Source organism: Passer montanus, unplaced genomic scaffold (genome assembly GCF_014805655.1).
Source record: "Passer montanus isolate IOZ18808 unplaced genomic scaffold, ASM1480565v1 scaffold39, whole genome shotgun sequence".
NCBI classification, from domain to species: Eukaryota; Metazoa; Chordata; class Aves; order Passeriformes; family Passeridae; genus Passer; species Passer montanus.
This window is the reverse complement of record NW_024368707.1, coordinates 3,270,401-3,295,234: the sequence shown is the minus strand read 5'-3', so window position 1 is coordinate 3,295,234 and position 24,834 is coordinate 3,270,401. Positions and strand designations below refer to the sequence as shown.

Below are 24,834 nucleotides of genomic sequence, written 5' to 3'. Positions count from 1 at the left end.
TCTAATGAAAGTCCAAATCTGCCTGCATTTGTAGAGAATGTTAGTATCAGGATGGTAATGAAGAGAGATGGAAAGCTCCAATTCTTAGATATTGCAGAGAAAACAGTAGGAAGAGCTAGCAAGGGCAAGAAGCTCTGAAATTTGCTGTCTACAATGATTTAAAGTGAAAAATGTTCTTCCCAAAACTTCAGGAAAGGTGTGATTTTCAACTCTTTTATTATTGGTGTTCCTGTTATTTATTTGAAGTACATTTTATTCTTTTTCTGGGAAGTACTGTATTTCTAGTCAGCTCAAACCAACTCAGCTGAACTGTTTAAATTCAACCAGTTTGAAGAAAAACTTTGTTTAAGCAACAGTATCACCAGCCCTCATGAGAGCTCTAGTTTGAAGGCCTCAGTGCTCTTATCTTTTCAGCCATTCTTCCTGGCTGTGCTACAACCTGACTAAGGCATCCCTTGCTTCATCCAAGGCCAGTGTCATGTCAGCGGAACCCCACAGCTACCCTGGAGGAATGTGTTTATCCCTGCAAAACTACCCAGCAAAAATCTGAGTGGTTTCCCTAAGGTACTTCAGCAAAGGCATAGCACCTGGTGAGACAGCACTGACTGGAGTTTAATGCAGAGGGGAGAATTTAGGGCCATCCAAACAAACAAACACAAGTTTATCTGGTGTGTTCCTCATGGTGGAACTATCAGTGCCGTCATTTCATGAGGGAAAGGAACCGTGCAGTGACTGACTGTTAGTGACTGGCCTGACCTACAACCCAGACAGGAACCAGGACATCTGTGGAAATGGTCTAAATCTGTTCATATTGCACAGCCATTCCCAGGGGAGAAGAAGTTGCCACTTAGTAAGGACATCATGAGTGGGTGCTGCCTTTTGCCTTTCTGTCTATGTAATTTGTGAGAATAAGATGAAGATGTGCAGAAAGCTTCTTAATTTCATAATTGTTTTATTCCAATGTAGAGAAAAAGCACTTGCAGAAGACGCAACTGGCATTGGCATGTCACTTCCCCACCATCATGGCTTTATGTGTCCCTATGTCAGAAAACATATCTGGGGCAAGCAGTGACTCTTCACAACTGACACTTGGCTGTTGGTCTCCAGAAAAAAATAACAGTAATATTCCTTTGGGGAAGAGACTTTTCCCCTGGTCTGACAAATGAGATATCAGACCACCAAAACAAAGAGATAATTTGCTTTTTCCCCATTATTACTCTTTGTTCACTTTCTGTTTATTTCCAGTGATATAGTCTAGTTCCTCAGAATCAACATGATGCAGCAAACCTAAGCAAAGCCTTAAACACCCAAGTCCTTCCACACATGCATTCTTTGTTTTACTGTTAATAAAAATTTTTAAAAAAGAAGGTCATTTATGTAAAAGTCTTTGATGCAGCAAGCCATAATATTGTGTTGGGGTTTATTAATGTGAAGCAGAAAGATTTTGCCTGTCACTGCAGTTACTACTCAGTTGTTGCCTGAGGATTATGAGGCTTTTAAACAGATAATATGCAGTTATTTTTCCTGTTCTGGAGAGAGCCTGGTGGTTCTCCATGTGAGTCAGCTATAAAGCAGAGGAAGCACACACAGTGAATATGTCACCAGGGCCTAAGATCCTCTTTTAGACTCTGTGATAGTTTTTGGTGCCTGACTAGGCACCACTGTGCCTCACCATCTAGGTCTCTGGCCTGGTGACATCCGGGTGGCTGTCCCATCTGAGCAAGTAAAAGAGCAGAAGAAAAAAATAGCTTGTTCTTTGGCCACTTGAGCAGAGAAACAGCACAAAGGAAGTGATGAACATATAGGGACTAGCCCTTTCTCTGAAGGGGCGGTTGGTATGGCTAACATGCTGCTGTACCTGAGAGACAGGGAATTTTCTTTTGGAATTCATGTTGAAAACCTAAATTGAAGTAATGTAAAAGTAGCTTGTAGGCTTGGGAAATTCTTACAAAATGCTATCATTTGGGAAAGAAAAATCAGGATGGATTCACACAGGTACAGGAACAGGTAGCATTTTCTTTCCTACACTATGTTCAGAAGTCATGAACCAAAGCAAGACAATTTCAGGATGAGCCTCAGTTTGTCTGTGGGAATTGACATGCAGCAGTTGACAATCTGCCACCCTGCTGGCCAGCCTGCACCTCCTTGTGCCCAGGATCAGGGCCGTGCTATAAACCTTTGCTACTCTGGTCACAGGCACAAGGAAAGGCGATGCTGAGTGTGACACTATAAGAGCCAAAGTGCAGATGCAGCTCCCTGGCCTTGTAATCCTTTTGCCAAGAGTGTTTACTGGAGGAATGAAGAGATAGGAAGCACGTTACCACTGCATCAGCAGAATGTCAACTTAGGATGGCTTTGCCAACATAGCTAAACCTCTGGGTCGTTCTCACGGGAGCTTTAAGGGGAAGCTGTCTTTGGGGCGTGTATTACCAGCCCAATGAAAACAAGGCAGTATGATTTTAACAGATGTTAAGCATAATGGCAAGAAGGAGCTTGAGGTTTAGGTAACTGATTTTTAATACATCATGGAAACATGCTGCCTTATTTGTGCTAAGCTGTTAGCACACATTAGCTAGTTAAATTCTTTGCACTTCTTAAATCCCAATATGAACAGAGCAAGTAAGAATTTATTTTTTTTTAAAGAACATGTATACCAAGTTAAAATCCCAAATGCAGGCACTGATTGGAACTTTCCAGGGGTTTTTTTTATGAATATAAATCTTACTGTGGAGTTTCTGTATTTTCTTTTGAGCATGTCTGATGAGGGAATAAGAAGAAATGTTTCTACATTGTTTTTTCTTCTTTATTTCCTATTGCTTATATTCCAAATGTTGTTAAGAAATAATGAGAAAGCATTAATCATCTCTCTGGCTGGTCTAAGACAAAAGGAGAATCTACAAATCATACTGAATGCTTTATGGGTTTTTTTGAAACACTTCCTAGTCTTAAACTCTATTTCCCTTTCCCTTAATTTTCCAAAGTTTTGTATTCTGACTTAGTATTAATTGGCAGTAGTTGCTGTATTTGCTAGATGAGTCATCAAAACAGCTTTGTATCTTCCAAAGGGATGTTAGAATTTGGCAATCTCTTCAACTCTGGTGAAATAATCAAGTATTGTCGTTTAACCCCAGGCACCAAACAAGCACCACCTGCTGCTAGCCCACCTTCCCCTCAGCTTGGTGGATCAGGGGAAAAAAAAGTAAAACTCATGGGTTGAGATGAGAAGTACAACAACTGAAACAAAGTAAAATACAATAAAAATAGTAATAAGAGAGAGAGAGATTAAAAAAAAAAAAAAAGAGAGAGAGAGATAGAGATAAAAACTCAATAAGAACAAGTGAGCCACATCTCAATTGCTCACCACTCACTGACTGATGCCAAACCCATCCCCATACTACAATCAGCCCATCCTCTGGGTGACTCCCCGAGTCCTGTGTAAGCTGAACATGATGTTCTATGATACAAAATATCCCTTTGGCCAGCTGGAGTCACCTGTTCTGGCCGTGTTTCTCACAGTTTTTGTGCTTCCACTGGCAGAGCATGGAAAATTGAGAGGTCTTTGATTTATGGGAAGTACTAATTATCAACAACCAAAATATCAGTGTGTTATCAACATTGTTATCATACTGAATCCAAAACACAGAACTGTTCCCACTACTTTTTTAATTATTCCTTCCAAAACCAGGACACTGAGGAAGACTAGAACTTTAAGATGATGGGAAAAGTTGTCTTGAACTTCTGGGTTGATCGAATCAAGCAAAGTTGAGCAGCTTGTTCATCCTGTTAAGATTTGCCATGACAGTTTCGTTACCTTGATAATCATATTCTAATCACAAAATATTTCTCTATGTCTCAACCTCATCCATTTTTCTTGCAGCGATCCAAACATTTTTCAGCTTTATGGAAAGAAACTACAGGAACTAGAAACTATGGACACCACCTTCATTCACATTGTGAAAGTGCCCTCTTGACCGCAGAGCCAAGGGCATCTGTCCAATACTGATGATATCTTGAATCTTTGCTTAGAGAGTTGAATACATCTACTAAGCTAGAAGTATACTGCATGTTCCCTAGTCATCAAGACATTGATTCTAGTCTGGCCAATGTGTTAAAATGCTGTGTTTTAAAGCTGGCTCCTGAAAGTGAGGGCATCTTTAGAAAGCTGAAAAGCTATAAAGGAAATTATAAGGAAGACTTGATTTCTGGGTGAAATAGGGGATTTTTTTTGCCGTTCTCTTTGAGCTGATTTGGTTTATTTTCTTTTTGTAAGCACTGCTTCCTGACAAAATACCACAGAGCTTAAACTTAATATTTGTCCTATTCAGTCATCCCAGTAAGTTGGAATATCACGTATGCCAGTCTCACCTTGTTTATACTCATGCACACACGGAGCATGATGGTGTCACAGGCCTCTTTCCACAAAGGACTGCACCCTGACCCTCCTTCACCAGTTTCTTTCCTCACACACTTGCAGTGCCTGGAACATCCCCCACAGCACTGTTGTGCTGTGTAGGTGAAGTGGGAAGGGTTTGCCCTGTGTGAAACCTAAATCTGTTGTGCAATTCTCTGTAGCAGTTAGAGCAAGCCAGCTTCCAGTCTAAAGATTTAAGCAATGACACATTGCCACTTTTCTGTCTATGAACAAAGCTTCTGCTTCTTAGGGCTTTCTCACTGCAGAGCTTTGAGGGACTGCAGGTACGTTATATATGGTATTGATGTCTTGCCATTTCCTTTGGGTATTGTTGAGCATTCATAGCCTTTTCTCTGCTTCAGTCAACTATGCTTGATTTGCACAGTGGCATAAAAAAAGCTGTCCAGTACAGAGCCCTTACCAGAGTCACAAAATCATAGAATGGCTTGGGTTTGAAGAGACCTTAAAGGTCATCTACTTCCAACCCCACTTCCATGGCCAGGGACAGCTTCCACTAGAACAGGTTGCTCAAAGCCCCACCCAGCTTAGTCTTGAATGCTTCCAGGGATGGCGCATCCACAGCTTCTCTGGGCTACCTGTCCAGTGCCTTTCCACCCTCACAGTAAAGGATTTCTTCCTAATATCCAATCTAACCCTACTGTCAGTTTAGCCCTCCCTAGAAGTCCTTCTTCAGCTTTTTTGTAATCCAGCTCAGAAGAATGTAAAGCAGGAAGAGCCATCCAGAGGTTTTCTGTTACCTCTGTATTTCCTTTGGGTATTGTTGAGCATTCATAGCCTTTTCTCTGCTTCAGTCAACTATGCTTGATTTGCACAGTGGCATAAAAAAAGCTGTCCAGTACAGAGCCCTTACCAGAGTCACAAAATCATAGAATGGCTTGGGTTTGAAGAGACCTTAAAGGTCATCTACTTCCAACCCCACTTCCATGGCCAGGGACAGCTTCCACTAGAACAGGTTGCTCAAAGCCCCACCCAGCTTAGTCTTGAATGCTTCCAGGGATGGCGCATCCACAGCTTCTCTGGGCTACCTGTCCAGTGCCATTCCACCCTCACAGTAAAGGATTTCTTCCTAATATCCAATCTAACCCTACTCTCAGTTTAAAGCCATTCCCCCTTGTCCAATCACTATGTGTCCTCGCTAGAAGTCCTTCTTCAGCCTTCTTGTAGTCCAGCTCAGAAGAATGTAAAGCAGGAAGAGCCATCCAGAGGTTTTCTGTTACCTCTGTAAACATCTACATGATGGCTGTCAGCATTCATTTACAGACTTTGTTTACCAAAATACTTTAATTTCACTTCAGCTTCTTTTGTGGCTCCATTGTCTTTACTTGTGTGATAGTAGCGCAGATACATTTGTGTGATGGTTCACAGTGAGCAGTCAAGAGTCTCATAGCAGCAGCAGGAGTCAATGGGCAAATATTTTTGCACAGATATCCCTGCTGCTTTTTGAACCTTGACCATTGCTTACAGATGTCTCAGACTTTAAGGAGTGAAATAGAGGCTGGAAATTTCAGCTGGTGTGAACAATGCATCCTCAGTGCCATCAGAGGTACATTGTGAACAAGGCATCGGCTTTTCATGAAGTGCTCGTCAAATACCAGCAGTGGACAGATTTCCTTCAGAAGGTTTCAAACAGCAGAATGTGATCTGTATGGGATACATGGCTTGTGGCTACGAGTTTGATCAGTGTGGCTTCTCAGTGCCTGAGTTTTATTGTTGATTGAACAATGGCAATAAGACTGGCAATTTGTGATTACAGCATATTCAGCTAATGCAGATATTTCCCAGGAGAATATTCTTCTGCATCCATGTTTGTCTGAGGTCAGAGGAAGAAGCTTTTCAAAAAACTTACTGTAGTATATGTTTTGTTATATCTTTAGTAAAGGAAAGGAAAGGTCTAGAATTAATCCATAACTATTGGGAGCCAAATCTGTCCGAAGCCCTGTAGCCCTTTCTCAACAACTAAAAATTCCCTTTCTGCTCACTGAGTGCATAACAAATTTTATGTACGGTCTTCATGTGTCTCTTGGCTCTGGAGGATGGGCTCCGCTCATGATGGGACAGACAGGACATATCAGCTCTCTCTATGGCATTGTGTCCTCTTGGGTGGTTGCTTGGTGTGTACAAGCACAGTCAGTACTTTAACAAATTCCAGTGTCATCAGAGACCTAAAGCACAGCTCCTTCTGTGGCATGTCTCTTGGGTGGTTGCTTGGTGTGTACAAGCACAGTCAGTACTTTAACAAATTCCAGTGTCATCAGAGCACAGCACCTTCTGCAGCATGTATCTTTAGACTGGGGTCTCTTACTGCTGACCACGTAAGTGCTTTTGGGTGTTGGAAAGCTTTTACAGGTGAGTGGAGGTGTCCCATTGAACACTGTGCTTGTGATAGAGGGAAATGGAGTTAAGGTATCTGCTTAGCTCTTTTTGTCATGTGATGAAGATATACATGGGCAGAGAGAGGCTATAAGAACATGGGCTTTCTGCTGGCATTGGTTCTTGCATTCTCCTCTGCAGAAAATGTTTCTTGAGTAGGGACCTCAGTCTGAACGCTGCTTTCACTTCATATTGTGTTCTAATAATATCACATAAGAGACACGAAATTACTTTGATCACAGGGAGTAAATGCCACCAAATAGTCTTCTTCCTGCAGCCTTTTCCTTGCTGCATTAAAAATTCATGGGCAATATCAGCTTCTTCTTTTCAGGACTTAGCTAAATCAGCAGATGGTGAGAGTGGGCAGGAATAACAGGGCATGATGATGGACAGAACAGGGGTGTCCTGAATGAGCTGGGTACAGGACAAATTTGCACTTAATTTGCTTATGCCGTGTCTGTCTGAAGCCATCCAGATTCACTGTTCCTCCCTTTGATGAGCAATGAACTTACTGGAAAATCGTTGTAGTTAAGTTAAATTGACATGAATCTGAAGGCGTGCCTTAATTTCTGTGTTTGCTTTGTTCTTTGTTTTGCACTCATTTTCCAGCCAAGAGCAGTTGAAGGGGAATGAGAGCAAGAGGCAGACTTCAAGAAACTAAATCATAGCCCCACAGAAATCAGTGGCAGAGGTCCACTTGATTCCATCCCCCTGATTCATCCAAGGGGCTACTACCCCTTGTCAAGGTTGCCTTTGACATCTCAGACACTGATAGACAACTGAAATTAGGCACCTTTCCACAGAATCCTCATCACATCAGTAGGTTATCCCCCGATTCATCCAAGGGGCTACTACCCCTTGTCAAGGTTGCCTTTGACATCTCAGACACTGATAGACAACTGAAATTAGGCGCCTTGTTCCACAGAATCCTCATCATATCAGTAGGTTACCCCTTGCATTTGGCAGTAAGGTTTTATCACCCCAAGCCTGTAGAAAGTTTTCTTCCAGGTCCTTTGTGCTGTACTTTGGCAGTAAGGTTTTATCACCCCAAGCCTGTAGAAAGTTTTCCTGCCAGCTCCTTTGTGCTGTATTCTCACCAGATGAAAAGTAGCTCTGGTAAACCACTTTTACCATTCTTTCTCAAAGAATGCATGTGAAAGTGGTTGTCTTACCAAAAGCTCAGAAGCAGATATTTGAGTGACTTGGAGCCCTTCATTTCACAAATTCAGGCCTCCCCTTGATTCCCATTGACACCTGGCAAACACAGGCTGATTCCTTGCAGACTGAAGAATAAGGCGAAAAGGTGTTCTGGACAATGACTTTGGGTATAAAATAGATTTTTCCTGGAGGACACTTGAGGTAGCTTCACCCACACATGCATAGGTGTGGTATTTGGAGTTCATCTTCCAGTCCATTCCTCTATCAGAGGGCAAGTAATGAAGCATGTAAGTGCCCTATTCGATTCATCCAAGGGGCTACTACCCCTTGTCAAGGTTGCCTTTGACATCTCAGACACTGATAGACAACTGAAATTAGGCGCCTTGTTCCACAGAATCCTCATCATATCAGTAGGTTACCCCTTGCATTTGGCAGTAAGGTTTTATCACCCCAAGCCTGTAGAAAGTTTTCCTGCCAGCTCCTTTGTGCTGTATTCTCACCAGATGAAAAGTAGCTCTGGTAAACCACTTTTACCATTCTACCATTCTTTCTCAAAACTGCATGTGAAAGTGGTTGTCTTACCAAAAGCTCAGAAGCAGATATTTGAGTGACTTGGAGCCCTTCATTTCACAAATTCAGGCCTCCCCTTGATTCCCATTGACACCTGGCAAACACAGGCTGATTCCTTGCAGACTGAAGAATAAGGCGAAAAGGTGTTCTGGACAATGACTTTGGGTATAAAATAGATTTTTCCTGGAGGACACTTGAGGTAGCTTCACCCACACATGCATAGGTGTGGTATTTGGAGTTCATCTTCCAGTCCATTCCTCTATCAGAGGGCAAGTAATGAAGCATGTAAGTGCCCTATTCAGAGCTCCATCTCTTCATCAAAGGTTTTCTTTGAGCCTTTTCTTATTATCTTGCTCCAGTCTGATCCAACTTCAGTGATTTCTTTTCACATCACTTGCCTTTGTTCAGCCAGCTGCTAGGGTGCTCTGACCAACCTGCTCTTTGTCCTTCTCTGATCTCTACCTGCTGGAAGAAGCAGGCAGGCTCATTACATTATTTTAAAAAGTACTGGTGTGTTGTATAAATTAAGAAAGTAATAAAGTGTCACTGAAGGCCAGGACTGTGCACAACCCCCAGGGGTTTCACAGGAAGCAATGCTTCCGTTCCTGTGTGGGTTGTGGGCTCTTTGTTCCACAAAACCCTGCCAGCTGCTGGATCTAACAGGTTGCTGAAGCTGAGTGAATTATATCTTTGTGTGTGTGTGTGTGTCTGTGTGTGTGTGTGTCTGTGTGTGAATGTGAATGTGAGCATTTGCTGGCACTTCAGGGCCTGAACCAGGGCAAGTCCCCACACAGATTTCATGCCCCTTCAAGAGAACACCTGCTTATTCTCACTCTTGCCTGGAAGGCTTTTCTAAATGGACTCCCCAGACTTCTGTTTTAGGGAGCTGTTTCAGGATGCGTGCAACGCTCATCCAGCCCAGCCTTAGCAGAGTTATAAGCAGTGTTTCAGGGAAGAATTTCTGTCCCTTGAAAGGTATTGCTTTTTCTGAGGGGTATTGCTTTATCTGAGTGGTTTGCAAGTTTGTCCACACTTGGGTTTGTTTTGCCTTACCCATGCTGATTTAAACATGAGTTGGGATGAAATGGAATCAGGGTGGTTCTGAGATGAGGAGGTGCTGCTCCTGCAAGTGGTGAAGCCCACAGGCCATACAGTGGCATGGGCACTGCATCTGAGCACAGAACTGAAGGGTCCTCTGTCCTGTCTGACAGAAGGAGCTGCTGGAATCACCTCCAGCAAAATCTCTTCTCTCTCTGAGAAGTCACCTAATTTCTGCACCTCTTGATGGGCATGTCTTCTGTTGTTCCACCCCTGCTCCTACTTCCCCCTTTCCCATGCTTAGATTTGGACCTAAAACGGCCACTTCTGGCACTACTTCTTTGCTATCTGGCCCATATCAAGGACAGTGATATTAATCCTGCATCTTCCAGCTCTCATAGAGGCTGCTGAAAGCACCCTATTTTCCTCTCTGTCACCGGGTGTTTGGCATTTGTGGCAAAGTATTGAACTAGGAACAAAAGTGGTACAATGTAAGACTCAAACAGGTACAACACAATATTTCAAGGAGATAGTATTTAACAATAGCCAACCATTTAAGCAGACAAAAGCATGATTCCATTCAGTGGCTGGATGATAAAGAAAATAACATTTGTGTTTAAAACAAAAAGAAAAATTCTTAACCTAGTGTGGTAATTAATCATTAAACCCAAGAAGGGAGTGAGTTTCTGTGCTTGAGGCAGGAAGCTGGATAGGATGATCTGAGAAGTCCCTTCCAGCTTTAAAATGTACGAAAATGACATGGCCTGACAGAAATGGGGCATGGGAGCAACATAGGAAAGGGAGAGAAACTTGAAAATGTCAAGGTGAGAAGTTTAAAAGAGGGTAGTGAACAGATGAAACATTAAAAAGTTTATGTTGAAAGACTAGGCCTTCACTAATTCCAAATGCTGATGCAGAGAGAGACATCCCTGACCTGTAAACTGTAAGGATGGTATTAACTGAGCACATGTCTGTGCAACAGTTCTCCTGGCTTTTCGTCGTGAAGATCTGGACATAAAGATGTGTTTTCCTCATTTTCAGACCTGATCACAGTGAAATGAACGGAATTGTTTTCAGAAACTTGAATTCAGGCAGATCATAGTTTCAAAGGAAACTTTCTCCAAATTTGTGCATACATTGTTGCATGTGAGGCTTTCTGACACTGCCTTGTGTCCTGATAGAGCACAACACTTGAGAATTTTTCTTGTCTTGCTGCAGGACTCTGTTTAAGTTTCATTAAAGCGATGTTGGAGTTGTAATGGACAGGAAAATGCACGGCACAACACTATTCTTCAAATGCACTGCTTCACTCTATTCTTCACAATAAAATTAATTCTCCAGTAATGATTGATGTGTAGAATGTATCATTTCAGCAGGACTTTGGAGCTCTCCTCAGAATCATTGCTGTCAGAGTGATTATGTTCATCCATTAGCATTGTGTTGAGAACTCCATGCCAGAGCAGGTTGTGGAATATGCATCAGGGCTCCACAGGATGGGTTTGACCATCTCTTAGCTGTATGGAATTCCTGTGTGCAGCCATCTACGTCCCTTTCAACTGCCAGGCAGCTGTTTTGGGGCCCATTAAGGAGCAGTTTGGAAATAGGTCACGCCTGGCATGTTCTGTAGCATGAGTCTTGCAGGGGCTTTATGTAGAGTAGTGTCAGATCATGTCAGATCACCCTGCAGCCTTCAGGGCTTCGCTCTCTGTGTGTAGGATTGGAAGCTTGTGTGAGGATCTCTGCAATGGAGCTGTAAACTTTGACGTGCCCTGAGAGACAGGACAATTTAATATGGTTAAATTAGGCATCTGCTGTGAGTGCCCTCAAGACAAGATTACTTCTCGGAGGGCAGAGGGAGTCTAGGGAAATTAACTTTTTATGCCTCTGTGACTGCTTCATTAAGTAATTTACCCAAATTCACTGAGGAATTTGGACTGTCCTCCTAGAACTTCCCAACCTTTGGGTCATCTCTCTGCTTCTGTGTTGGGAGAGACTGTTAACCACTGTAGTCACTTGTGAAGTCAATTCTAATTACTTTTGCTGAGAACAATAAATATTCACTGGTACTGGGAGGAAATTATGTGGGAGATACTAGGAGTAAGCAGAGAGAGCTACTGCCTTCCTGTGTAGAAGTGACTTATTTAAGGACCTGTAGGATTGCACTCTGGCTCTGCCTGACTCATGAAGTGTTATGTGACACTGGTGAAGCAATGCTTACTGCCAAATATAAAGAGATTTTGAAGTTGTTCTCAGTGTCCTTCTTGTCTAGGTTTGCGTGCCTAACTCCTATAGTCACATTTTAAAATGACAGGCAAACATACTACCTTGTTCCCACGAGAAATGTCAGAATTGGGATCAGCTATTCCCCTGCTGCTGAAGCCACCAGACAGCCTTTCTTTTGGGGACAGTTCCCACAGTTTCCCACTGGGACTACTGTCTGGGCTGGGGATGGCAGGCAGCTTGGCTACCTGCCACACAGCAGCACTGCTGAGCAGCCTGGCCTCCAGTGGTTTCAAAATGATTTGACACCCTCTGTCAAGAAGCAGCTGCAGAGTCCAGTTGTGAGGTGTTGGTAAGGAAGTCAGTATGTGATCTTCCAGAGGAAAGGCAGTGTGATGCTCTTCACACTACTCGTGACTTTTATTCTTGTATTGTTGCATTTAGGTAAGACTGGAAGGACAACTTTTGTTTTAAGCAAAAAATGAAGCACTCTCTTTGTCTTGACCCTCTCAAGCAGGAAGGATCCTTCTACAAATAAGTCTATAGTTCTACAAGCACTTGCTGTGATAGCAATTAGTAATTAAGGCTACAAACCATCTGCAGTACTAATTCTTTAATTCTGCTTTGTCATACTGATTTAAAAAGGCATCTTCAGGCTACTGTTTTTCTCCTGTCCAGCCTTCAGATTTGGTCTTTAAGTAAAGGTGAAACTTTCTGAAAAGCCTGATCATAAAATTTCTTAATCCAGTCAAACACTTTTTTTTCTTTCAAAGGTGATAACACAGTTCTCTACCTATACAGCACAGAAGATGGACTTCACAACTAGTTTTTAGCTGGTGAAGATCAGCATAGCTCTTCTGACAGTGGAGGTGATATGTCAGCTTACAGCAATGAGAACCTGGCCCTTGGCCTCTGAATTGTCCACACCAAGGAGATAAATTGTGAAACCAGATCAATTGCATAGTAGCAAGGTTACGAATTGGTGAAAATCAGCTCTTGCTCTTCTACAGGAGGGAGTTCTGTTACAGCTCAGTGACTGTGCTTAGAGAGAGGTTGTGCATGCATGTTATCATCCACGGTTATGGCCTAGCTGAGTGCTCTCAATGCAGTAAATTCTTCTACCTAATGAGGTCCTTACCTCAGAGGAAGCTTGGTCTTGTTGCATGACATGTATGGTTGTTAGCCTGCACTCTAAACTGGTTCTTCTTTTTTCCAGTATCAAAAGCCCAGTTTAATTTTTAGACTTGTGAAGTGTTCATAGAAACCATATTTTTTTTTTCTCAAACTGCAGAATTTTTCCCTATAATAAGTACTTCATCAGTTTGATTTCCCATCTCTCTTCTAGCCCTGCTTTTCCCCCTTTTCTTCTACTCCTATGGCTCCCTGTATCCTAGGGACCAAAGGAGAATGGAACATAACTGCTTATTGCAGTGGGGTGCCGCCCTTGCACATCAGAGCACAAATGTGTGCATGTAGGAGCTGCAGATATGGGAATGAAGAGAGCACAGAGAGATCATGGCTGCCCTTCCACGGTCCCTTAATCTTCCTCACCATGTTGTGAAAACCCTTTGGCTCTTCCTCGTTCCTCTCTATAACTCCTCTGCCAATGAGACAAAATTGCATTTTCTCTTCATGGCTGAGAAGCTTTGAGCAGGCTCTGCTGCATTGTGCAGCAGTGTATCTTGACTAAATGCGTTATAGCTCACAAAACATCATATGTTTTCACTCACTGTTGCAGATATCCCAAATAAAGTCCCGATGTGCTTGGACTCTGCTGGCAGAGCCATTGCAAAGTCCCCTTAAAACTCTTGTGTCAGTTATATGGTCTGGAGACTTGTGTGAGCAGTTTGCTTTTTTGGTATTTTTCAGAAATGCCTTTTGTCTGATCCTAGCAATATTTGGGATCAAGTCACCAGTTTTGGTGTGGCTGGTAGGGAATGAAAGTCAAGTGAGAGCAGTTCCATTGTGTGTGGCTGTTTGTGGTGTGAGCTGACAAGCCTCAATTTAGTCCTAGAGGGCAGCCATCCACATCATACAGATGGCTGTTGCAGTTGGTGTTGACTGAAGTGCATTGATTGCTCTTTGCATTTAGCCACCTCAAATGCAAAAAAACCCCACTCCCATTTGTGGACAGAGTCCATGCTTTCAGTGTCTCTTGGCTCTGCATGAAAAGCAGATGGCACTTTAGGCTTTCACAATGTCAGTCCCTGAGTATCTGAAAAACTGAGCTGCCACACAGGGAGGCAGAGGTGACCTGAGTACCTGTCCTAGGGCAGCTCAGCATGGCATATCTCAACATATCTCCTGCCCATCCAGGAGCAGTGCAGGGGCTCTCCCCTTTAACCAGCCTAGGTGTCTACACTATGATGTCTCCAGCCCATTTCCCTCAAAGGCAGGTAAAATAGGGATAGCCAGGCTGCCCCAGCTCATGCTGTTGTTTTCCTTCCAACTTGGTACACAGACAAATCCCACATTCATAGCATGGAAACACAGATATAGTCCTGAACCTGCCATCCAAACTTTTCTATCATGTCTCTGGCTGTGCTCATCAGACTATAAGGGGCCTGTTGTTCTGGGCCCTGTTCCCTTTTAAGAGGGTTTAAGTGATTTTCATTGGAGGGGAGTGATGTGGTACCTGTAGGGTTGAGCTCATGCTGCTCCATCTATTCCTGAACTGCACAGTGACAAAATCTGGTCAGTCGTGCTCATCCTGCCAGTCCTGCACATACCAGGAGTACTGAAAAATGGCATGAAAGGGCTGCAGTATGGATTTGTGGTGCCCATGCTCTGGTTGTTTACCTGAATTTTTCCTCAAGTTTTCAGAAGCTAGGAAAGTTAGGAGCCAGACCTGCTGTTTTGTTATCTGCTTCCAGCAGGGGGAGATGGTATGAGAGTTATTTCTTCTGGGAGCACATACAAAAATAACATTATTTATTTTCCTCATGAGGCACTCTCCTAGGATTTGTGTGATTCCTGCTTGTTTGGCCTTTTACACTTATGCAACCCCTTCCTTTTGCTTCTGTACACTTCAAAAAGCAAATAAGAGCTATCCGCTTTATCTTTTGTTTTGCCTTATTTTTCACAAGGTTCACTAGGCTCTCTAGGGAATTTCTTCCTCATTTCTCTGATTATTATTATTATTATTATTATTATTATTATTATTATTAAATAGTTATGCTACAGTAGTTCTAATGAGAGTTGTATAAATGTGTACAAAGATTAAATCATCTCCTGTACTGCTGGATCAGCAGAGAGGGGCCTCTGAGCCCCCTGTGATGCACCTCTCTTGGTGTTTTGTTATCTGCTTCCAGCAGGGGGAGATGGTATGAGAGTTATTTCTTCTGGGAGCACATACAAAAATAACATTATTTATTTTCCTCATGAGGCACTCTCCTAGGATTTGTGTGATTCCTGCTTGTTTGGCCTTTTACACTTATGCAACCCCTTCCTTTTGCTTCTGTACACTTCAAAAAGCAAATAAGAGCTATCCGCTTTATCTTTTGTTTTGCCTTATTTTTCACAAGGTTCACTAGGCTCTCTAGGGAATTTCTTCCTCATTTCTCTGATTATTATTATTATTATTATTATTATTATTATTATTAAATAGTTATGCTACAGTAGTTCTAATGAGAGTTGTATAAATGTGTACAAAGATTAAATCATCTCCTGTACTGCTGGATCAGCAGAGAGGGGCCTCTGAGCCCCCTGTGATGCACCTCTCTTGGTAGGGGGGCATGGCCACATGCAGTCCCACCTTGAATCAGGATCTTACTGGAGCCTGGAGACAGGATTCCTTTCTTCTCCTTCTCTGAAACCCCCTCTGTCGTTCTCTGTATAAAACATATTGGTGCCACTTTCTATGAACTATATTTAACTAAGCATTAAATTTAGATTTAACTGGATAGTTATTGCCTCCTAAGTAAATATTCTGAGATAAGGAAATATTTAGTGAGCTCTAGCAGTTGGGTGGCAGATGCTTCTTGCATTGCATAATAGTTAATCTTCGACAAATATGTTTTCCTTACTCCACGGGCATTTAATTAACATACAATAGCTCTTATTAAATGTAGATGAAATATATTTGGTAGACCCTTGTAAAAAGCATCCATGCAATACTGGCTTGAAAGATGGGTGTGTTTCGTTCATTGCTAACTTCAAATGGGACCAGGTCTTTTAGCTGTACTCAAAGTCTGCCATGAGGAGTGCAGAAGTTTCCCACTGGTGATGCCCCTCTTCTGACATGCCAGCAGCCTGACATGCCATCACCCTAGAGTGATGGTTACTAGTCAGCTGTCAGCAACGTGGTATTCTCCAGAGCATTGTCCTTGTGAGGTGGTGTTTCCCTCTGCAATAGCTTGGACACATCTAGTGTCTGAATTAACCCCTTTAGCTCCTCATTCCTCTCCCCTTCTGGTGCTATCTGTGCCAAGTCTACTGCAGAGGAAACGTCTGACTTGCCTCACTCCTTGGCTTGAATACAAAGCAGTCATCTCTTCTTGCTGCTGCATGCGTGGCATTGGAGCAGCAGTGTCATGACCTTAGTCCCTGATTTGCAGGCCTTTAACACTTGCAGCGATTGTTTAAGTACCCAGTCAGTGTGGCCTTTCCATACCAAGGCTGCAGGGGCCAGTTTCTAGGAGTTCAGAAAGCAACTGGATGTGTTCCTGGAAGAAGAAAATCATTCAAGTACCATTAACTACAAAGGCAGTGCCACTGGCTGGGGACATGCCTTAGCCATAAATCACTAGAAATAGATAAGTGCCCTGGGGCAGTACCACTGCATGCTTGCCTTGTGCTTGAGAGCTTCACCAGGCATTGGCTTTAGGCTGCTTGGAGACAGGAGGAAGGGTTAAAGGGTCCTTTGATCTGGTCCCACATGGCCATTTCTGTGGCATTCCTTATGTCTCTTCAGTTTGAGCGCTCTTGTGTCCCACAAGGCTACAGGACTAGGGGTGAAGCAGGCTACATACAAGACCTGTTTTTTCCCTTCCTGCACGTGTACCAGTGCTGTAACCACACAGGACAGCAACTCTCAGCCGAGTAATCCCATGGCTTTTCTTGCACCCTATTCTCTGGACGCCTCTTAAATCTCCCCTTCCCTCTTTGCTTCCCCGTCCCAGCCCCGCCGTGCTTTGGTCGTTACATTAGCGAAGCATCCCTAGGAGCAGCTCTGATCCCTCCCGCAGGCAGAGATCGGGCTGGTGGAACGGCAGGCAGGCATCGGCACTAAAGCTTATTCCTTTCCATTAATTTAATCTCCCTTCTCTTTGCGGTGGCGGCGGGCTGTGGGCTGCGGGAGCGTTCCCGGTGGGCAGCGCTGCTGCCGGCGGGCGCGGGCTCAGCTGCGGGCTCTGGCAGCCGGCAGCACAGGCCGAGCATTCACACCGCGGGCGGCTCAATGCCGGCATTGTCTCCGGCCCGTCGCTCCGAGGATGGGAAAGGGGGTGGGGGGCGGGAAGGGCTGAGTGGAGGGAGGTGGGAGAGAGGGAGGGATGTACAACTGGTTATCTGGCGAGAGGAAAGTCAGAGAGGGGAAGAAGCAAGGTCTGAGGCTGCAGAGGCAGTTGCCAAGGATGCTGCTCTGTAAATCAGCTAGCGTGTGGCTTCAGAACGCTAAGCCAAGTTGTTTGCACTTTTGGCCACAAACCCTCTTTCCTCACTATTTCATCTTGAGAATATTGGCCGTACCTTCCTCCGTCCTCTGTGTCCTACTCCCTGTGCCTCCCTCCCGCTCGGCAGCTCCTGGCTGCTCCTGCCTTCTCTCTGCTTCCCGCTCCACTTCCCCGCTCTCCTCCTTTCTCCAGCCCCCTCTTCCTCTCCCATTCCCTTCCCTCTCTTCCTCTCCCTCCTTCCCTCTCCTTCGGGGCTCGCCCCCTCAAGCCTTTCCAAGCCCCCTTTCCCCGCTGCAGTGCCCCCCTCCCGTCCCGGCCGCCGTTCCGTGTCCCCCCGGGCAGCCCCGGTCCCCGGCGCGGGGCCCCCGGGCGGCCGCGCCCGCGGGAGAGGGATGGGGAGCGCGGCCCGCGGCCCCTCCGCGCCCGCCGCCGCCGCTGTGGTGCCGAGCTGCCGTCTCACGAGTAAGGCTGCCTCCTCCCTCTCTCCCTCTCTCCTCCTCCTCCTCCTCCCTCCCTCGCTCCGCCTGGGAAAGTGGGTTAGGAGGGAGCGCGGGGCTGGAGGCTGCACAGCCACAGGACTATCCCCTCCCGCATCCCAGTGGCACAGGATTCCTCTTGTTCCTTTTCCTTTTTTTTTTTTTTTTTACCTCTCTTCATCACTCTAAACGGGTCGATTGAATTGTTATTCCATAGTTATTTTGCTACCTGACTTTTTCGTCTCGCTTCTTTTTCCCCCCCTTTTTTATTTGAAGGTTCTGCTAAGACTTTTCTTTTTTTTTTTTTTTTTTTTTTTTTTATTTTTAAACCAAAAAAAAAAAAAAATTTTTTTTTTGAAAGCCTTAAAAAAAAAAGAAAAAGGCAAGGAAGGGAAAGAAGCCAGCAAGAGACTGAAAAGAGCAAGAGAAAGTGGCAGCTGAGAAGGACTGTGAAATCACCTCCCCTTTCTTGGACTGTCGATCAGAGCGAGAGTTGTACATTATTATTATTGTTTTTCTTTCTGCGTCTATCTATCCACATACACAGGCAGAGAAAGAGACAAGTACTGACAGTGAAACTCGACGAGACCAGCCATGGTAGCGAGGGCTCAGCCTGATCGGAAACAATTACCGCTGGTCCTACTGAGATTGCTTTGCCTTCTCCCTACAGGGCTGCCAGTCCGCAGCGTGGATTTTACCCGAGGTACCGATAACATCACCGTGAGGCAAGGGGACACAGCCATCCTCAGGTAGGGCATTTTGCCAACTTTTCCTCTTCTGTGTGTGCATCTATATTGCCATGTATGCAACGTGTACGTGTGACGTGATACAGATTTGTGTGTATAAGTCTCTGTGAGATTGTGTGCTATTTTACCTCTCAAACTGCAGTAGCAGCAGCTGCTACAAACAGGCTCTGCATGTGTGTTTGTGCTTTAATATGAAAAAATTGCCAAGCTTTTGAACACTTCTTGCCACACTATCCTCTGTGTAGTGCCCTGGATTGAAAGAATTTCAGTGGGGAAAGATCTGCTTGTGTTAGCCAGCTCTTGTGAGTGTACACTTTCCACCAGCCCTGCAGTATCAATAGAGGAATCGAAAAGGGATCCAGCTGTGCTTGCCAGATGTTCCATTGATCTTCTCATGCTTCTTTTTGTACATATGCAAAAACTTTATCCCTGGTGCTGCCAGAACTCTCAGGCAAGCTCTTTTGGGAAACTCTTGTCCTTTAATTTTTTTAAATTTATTTTTCTGCCCTGTGGGGAGGGAAGATGGATACAATAGTTGAAAAGGCTGAAAAAATGGTGTAGCAGCTCTGACTGCTACAATTTACAAAGATTTTATATTTGTGTGTTGTTTTTTTTTTGCAGGGCTAAATAAATGGGTGAATGCTGTGCATGTGTGTCTGATTGTGATGAGGATGTCTTTGCACACGAAACCTTGCTTACTGGCAGTATTGAGTGTTATATTTCTGGTTTCATTGTGCAGGTTTTCCAAAGGTACTTCTGACACCACTTGGGCTTTCAGTTAGGAGCGTCCCAAATAGCTGAACTGCAGTAGTTTTTTTCCTGTAGGTTTTTTTTTCAAATTCTGCCTTGCTCAACTCTACCTGCAGTAACTCCCCTACTGAAGGAAAATTCAGTGTGTGTGAGTGTGCACACTGTGTATTATGGCTGTAAAACTACTGGGTGTAATTTAAAATAAGTCTGTGATCTGTGTGAGGAGCTGATAGTGCACAAAACCTGAAGCGTCAAGGGAGCAATCCCCTAGTAAAGCTAACAGCAGCAGCAAAGTTTTCTTTCTCTTTCTGTGAAATAAATCCTGCTGGATGTCGCCAAACACTCTGCTACATGATCCCCTGTGTCCTGCATCCCTCCCATTTAATGATAGAGGGAAGAAGGATGCTGGAAGAGGGATGTGTGTGTGCGTGTGTGTGTGCGTACGCATATCACTTCGGCCGCCTCCCATGTCCTCGGTTGTTTTGATCCTGGAATATCCATTCAGCAGCTTCCATTCCCCAGCTCTCCAGACTTGTTAACTTGAATGTAAGATTTATCCACACAGAGTAATAGGATTTACAGAGTAATTCATCTGCCTTGCATATGCAGTGGAAGCGGTTTAGATTCGACATGGTAAACACCTAACAAGGGGTGTTGCCTCTGACTCCAGCCTCTCTACTCTCTCTTCCACTCACTGCCAATTCATATATCCCATTAACCCTTTTCTATCGGGACTCCTAGCTGACTTAACCCATTTTTAAAGGCAACTCTCTTCCATCAATCATTTATTTTGGAGAGGCTGCTCAGACAGATGTTTGCCAGCATGTTTGGTACATGCAGCAGCAGACAAGTCATTAAGCTCACTTGCCCAGACAGGGGTCACTAGATTTCTATTTCCCACTTAACCTTGGAGCTTCTCAGTTTATCTAGATGCTGTGTGCTAAAGCTGCATTTGCAGCTGAGAGGGCTAAGCGGATGGTGGAGATGGTGCCTGCAAGTGCTGCGTGTAAAGCGTTCCTTCATCAGCAAGCTCCACAGGGCTGCATGGGAGAGTGGTTTCAGTGGTTGCGTGTGGCTTGCCAGTGTTATGTCAGGCACTAAAATAAAACACCTGAGTGAAGTGATCCAGCTGTGTCAGCCAGATGTATGCCAAGTGACACAGTCTGCAGGAGCAGCACACCACCCGGCCATGTAAATGCTTGCCCCGGGCAATACTGTGCTCCTGGCAGGCTGCATTTCTGTCAGAAGTGACTGTGGCCAGTGCACATGTACCTTTTTCCTTCAGTTACCATCCTAAGCTCTTTAAGCAAATCTGGCCAGCTATATGCCTTTCACATTTCCTAGGAAGGACAGCTGTCTCCTTTCCCTTTCCCTGGGATCAGACCCAGGTTTCTGGGATACTTCAGTTCCTCCTTCAGACAAGAAGCAGAAACCAGGTTGTATTTGGAGACAGACTGCCACATGAAACTGGAAGGTGTGAGATTGCCCTGTGTCTCATGGACTTTAGGTCCTGCAGGATAACATTTCATGTCCTCAGTTTTGAAGAAAATATTTGTTTGCAAGCTTCCCCCTCACTGTTTTGTCAACCCTCCAAAACATAACTCACTTTAAGACAGCCTTGTTTTGAAAAACTCCCAGTACCTCACTCTCCCTGTCTATAGATCCACTATGACAACAGAAGGAAAAGAGCTAGATGGGAAAAAATAAAAACTCCATTAGATGATCTATAGTAACTGTGTTCAAAGCAGAACTTATGTCCACAGAGAGATAGGTAAGAGTTTTCTATGCATGGATCATATCACCTATCTTTGCTAAACATCTGCTTCAGAGGGATTGTGCAGCATCAGTTTACTAGTGCCCAGTAGCTCCTGTAGCTTGAAGGGAAATGAAAATGTAGGAGGGAGAAAAAGTGATACACAGTTGGAGAGAAATAAAAGTGGTATACATAGTGATAAGATAACTAAAAACATTTTGTTCCTGTAAATTGTGATGCAAATCATTCAGCAAATCACCAAGGACAGGATATTCTAAATGAGTCTTCCTCTTGGGGCCTTATGCATTTGTATATAGGGTTACACTTGTAGGTGGAAGAATGGGTGGGTGGGCTGATCTATGAAGTGGAGAAAAATAGTCTATTATAAGCCCTAATGTTCCTAAAGGAAGCCAGTCCTCTGAAGCTTCATCTGCAGCTTGTTACTCAGAATAGAATTATTCTGAAAAGTTTGAAGATGACTTTTTAAAGCTGTAGCATTTAAAATATTCCCTCAGTCTGGGACTATTAAAAAATGTCCCTAACTCTAAACTGGCTCATCTCCTAAATGACCTGGCAGCAGATTTGATTCATATGTCGGCCTTGCTGAAGGTTGATGACTCTTAGTGAGTATTTGGCATGGGGAATTTAGGGAATTGCATAGAGAATAAAAATAGCTCATTATTGGCTATCCGCAGGGAAAAGGGTAATTGTTTGCTACTTAGAGCAAAGCAGAAGAGAGAGGAGGGCTCTGAGAGCTGCAACAGGTGAGAAGGGCTGAGTAAAGTTGCTGGTGTTTGTCCAGCTGCAACCAAGAAAAGAGAATAGAATGGTTTAAAGATGACACTGTATATTGGTGAGCCTCTCAGACTTACTAAGTTTTCATTTTTTTTAACTGTCTTCAGCAAGTAAAGAATGACACTGAATCTTATTTTGAGTATTGAAAGGGAACTTTGGCTACAGCTCCTGCCGAAGTCTTGCTTTCAAGGTTACAATCATGAGGTTGTCAGGTTTTGTATGCAACTTTCCTGTTTGGTGTTAGGAAGAGAAGAAAATAATATCCAAACAAGAAATGCACAACATCTCCCCCAAACTAATTAAAATAGGAAAAGGAAAACAGGCCCCAACCCCAAATCTTCTTGCTGTTTGCCTGTCTTCAGCATCCTTTCCCACCTCATTTGCTTTGCACATTCTGAGTGAGCAAAGGTGGGTACCCTGTGCTCACTTAGAATGTGCAAAGCACATGAGGTGGGAAGGGATGCTGAAGTGCATGCAAAACATGTTCAGCCTAGGGAGGGGATGTGGAACACAAGGATGTTGGCTAAGCTGGGACATGTGCAGTAATAAAGGGCAGCTGCTGTCAACTGGAAAGGAAGGGAACTGTGTTTCTGTGTAAAAGCAAAATGGCAGTGGGGAGTCCATGATATGGGATCAGGTACCTGTACAGCATGTTGGGGAAAGATCAGCTGCCTCAGAACCACCACAACTGCTCACCTCCAAGTGCCTTCAAAGAGCTCATCTGAGGGTGTCAGCAGGACTTGCAGGTTGCCCAGGGATTTTGGAAGTTCTGGCACAAGTGAAGATTTATCCTTTAAAAACTCCTGAAATGGAGCTCATCACCAGCTGGAACCAAAATGGGTCACATCTCCATTCCAATCTGTTCTGTTATACCAGTACAAATCCACTAAAGCCCAAGGGCAGAGCCAGAAATATTCCATTTGTCTTTGGGGCAGATTCCCAGGGACTGCTGATAAAGAGGTACAAGTGACTCACACAGGGCATAAGCTTCTGAGCACTGCTCAGATGATGTTCAGCCTTTGGAGAACTGGGATCTCGCCAAGGCCAGAATTTGGCTCATTGCTCTTGAGTTTTTCCAAGCACTGACTTTTCATCAAGAATTAAAACAATCTGATGCTGATGTGCAGATAAAAACCAACATTTAACTGAGTGTGCATTTTTCATTTTTACCAGGTATTTTAAAATAATGCAAAGTTTCAGGCTGATGGCACATTTAGGGACATCCATCCTAATGGGTACTTAGTTTCTTCAAGTTGCATGTTTCAAAGGATGGGCTAGAATCAAATTACCAGCAGTAATGACAGTGTTGTTGGCGTAATCCTGCAATATAAGCAATTTATGCAAACTCTGCTCTTGGCCTCCCAGTATTTTGCTGATATGTTACATGTGGAGCTGTGCTAGAGGACAAAAGCACCTCAGGCAAAATAGCAACACAACATCACAAAAAAGTTTATGCCCTATACTGTCATTTTAAAAGAAAAGTAAAAGCTGTTCAGATTACATTTACAATTAGCATGTGCTTTATAACAGGGAGAACTGAGCTGAGCCCTTTGCTAGAAATAAGAATAAGCATGTTCAAACATATAATGCCACATAATAATACAGTCTTGGCAGTAAAATTGTAACCTTGATTATTAGTGGTATTGTTGTGGCACTTAGAGGCCACGACTAACTTGAGCCACCCTTTATATTAAGTGCCACATGAGCAGAGAGTGAGAGATCCCCTCCTCTGCAGGGCACGCAGGCTATTAGCTGGGATGGACCCAGGCTGGCGGTGGGCAGGAGGTCAGGGGACTCGCCCAGGGTTGCTTGCAGGGCTCAGGCACACCCAGCCTTAGTGACCTATCCATTAGCTTGGGTTACCTTTTGGCTCAGCCACGCAACAACCCAGCAAAAGTGACAAATGACGATTCCCTAGTACATCCTCATCCACATTGGTGCTGACTAAAAGTCCCAAGTGCTTTTCTCTCTCTTTGGTCTGTACAAAGCCTTCATTATCAATTCCAGGGTCCATGTGTCAAGACAGGGTAAGCCGAGATCTGTGCAAACTCTGCTGATTCTTTCCTCCAAATGAAAAATAAAAATGTATAACTGTAGTAACAGATGATGTTGCAAAACTTACAGCTCTGGCAGCAGATGGTGCCATTATATGAAGGCACACATGCATCCATAGATATGTGAGTGTGTGTGTATACATACGATAAAGGAAGTTGCAATATGTGTATGGTCAAAGGCTGGCAATCATCCTCTTTCCTTATACACATGCATTATTTTTAGATGGTGTACCCAGAGGTAAGGGGGCCTTTGTGAGAATGTCCTTTCTGCAGGGTGGGACTAACCCACCACACAGAAAAGTGGAATGGAAATTAGAAATGGAAAGGCTTTCTTTGGTGAAATGATTCATGTTTAATAACACTGTACGTATATTTTGCATTCAGAAAGATGGAAAGACAGTATTGAACTGCATGGCTTTAACCTCCTCCCCTGAGTCTGCACACACACTTCAGTTTGCAACTAAGTACCATATGTTTTCCTACTTAGTTGGCATTATAATTTATATAGTACTACACGTTACCTGAAGTGTCTTGGAGTCGATACCTCTTCCACTCCCCTCCCCAGAAGGTCACAAGGAAAGACCTATTCTTAAAATAGCTCATAGTTACTGGAATTTGCCATCTCATAACTATAAGTTTTCAAAATATATGTTACACATACCTGCCCTTTATATCCAGACCCACAGGTATCTGATTCTGACAGATCTGCAGGGCCACAGCTTGCTGCTGATGCAGCGGCAGGGCTTCAACAGGCTCACTGTGAGGCTGAATATAGCCATTTTCATTGAAGTTACCTAGTTTTGTTGTCCATCAAAATTCACTCTGGTTTGTGTGAACTTGTGCTCTGCTGGAGTAAGTGC

General features: G+C 43.9%; 1 protein-coding gene across 4 annotated transcripts in view; it reads left to right on the top strand.

Annotated features, from left to right (window-relative positions):
- The window catches only part of LOC120506418 (limbic system associated membrane protein), a 996,252-nt gene that overhangs the window by 669,941 nt on the left and 301,477 nt on the right, over positions 1-24,834 (top strand). For 2 of the 4 annotated variants that reach the window (XM_039717980.1, XM_039717977.1), the window contains exon 1: positions 18,229-18,625. In XM_039717980.1, the coding sequence (XP_039573914.1) occupies positions 18,471-18,625 (155 nt within the window). In that variant the 5' untranslated portion in view covers positions 18,229-18,470. Of the gene's footprint in view, positions 1-17,746; positions 17,863-18,228; positions 18,626-24,834 lie in introns of those variants that run through there. The other 2 variants (XM_039717978.1, XM_039717979.1) reach the window with 2 other exon arrangements.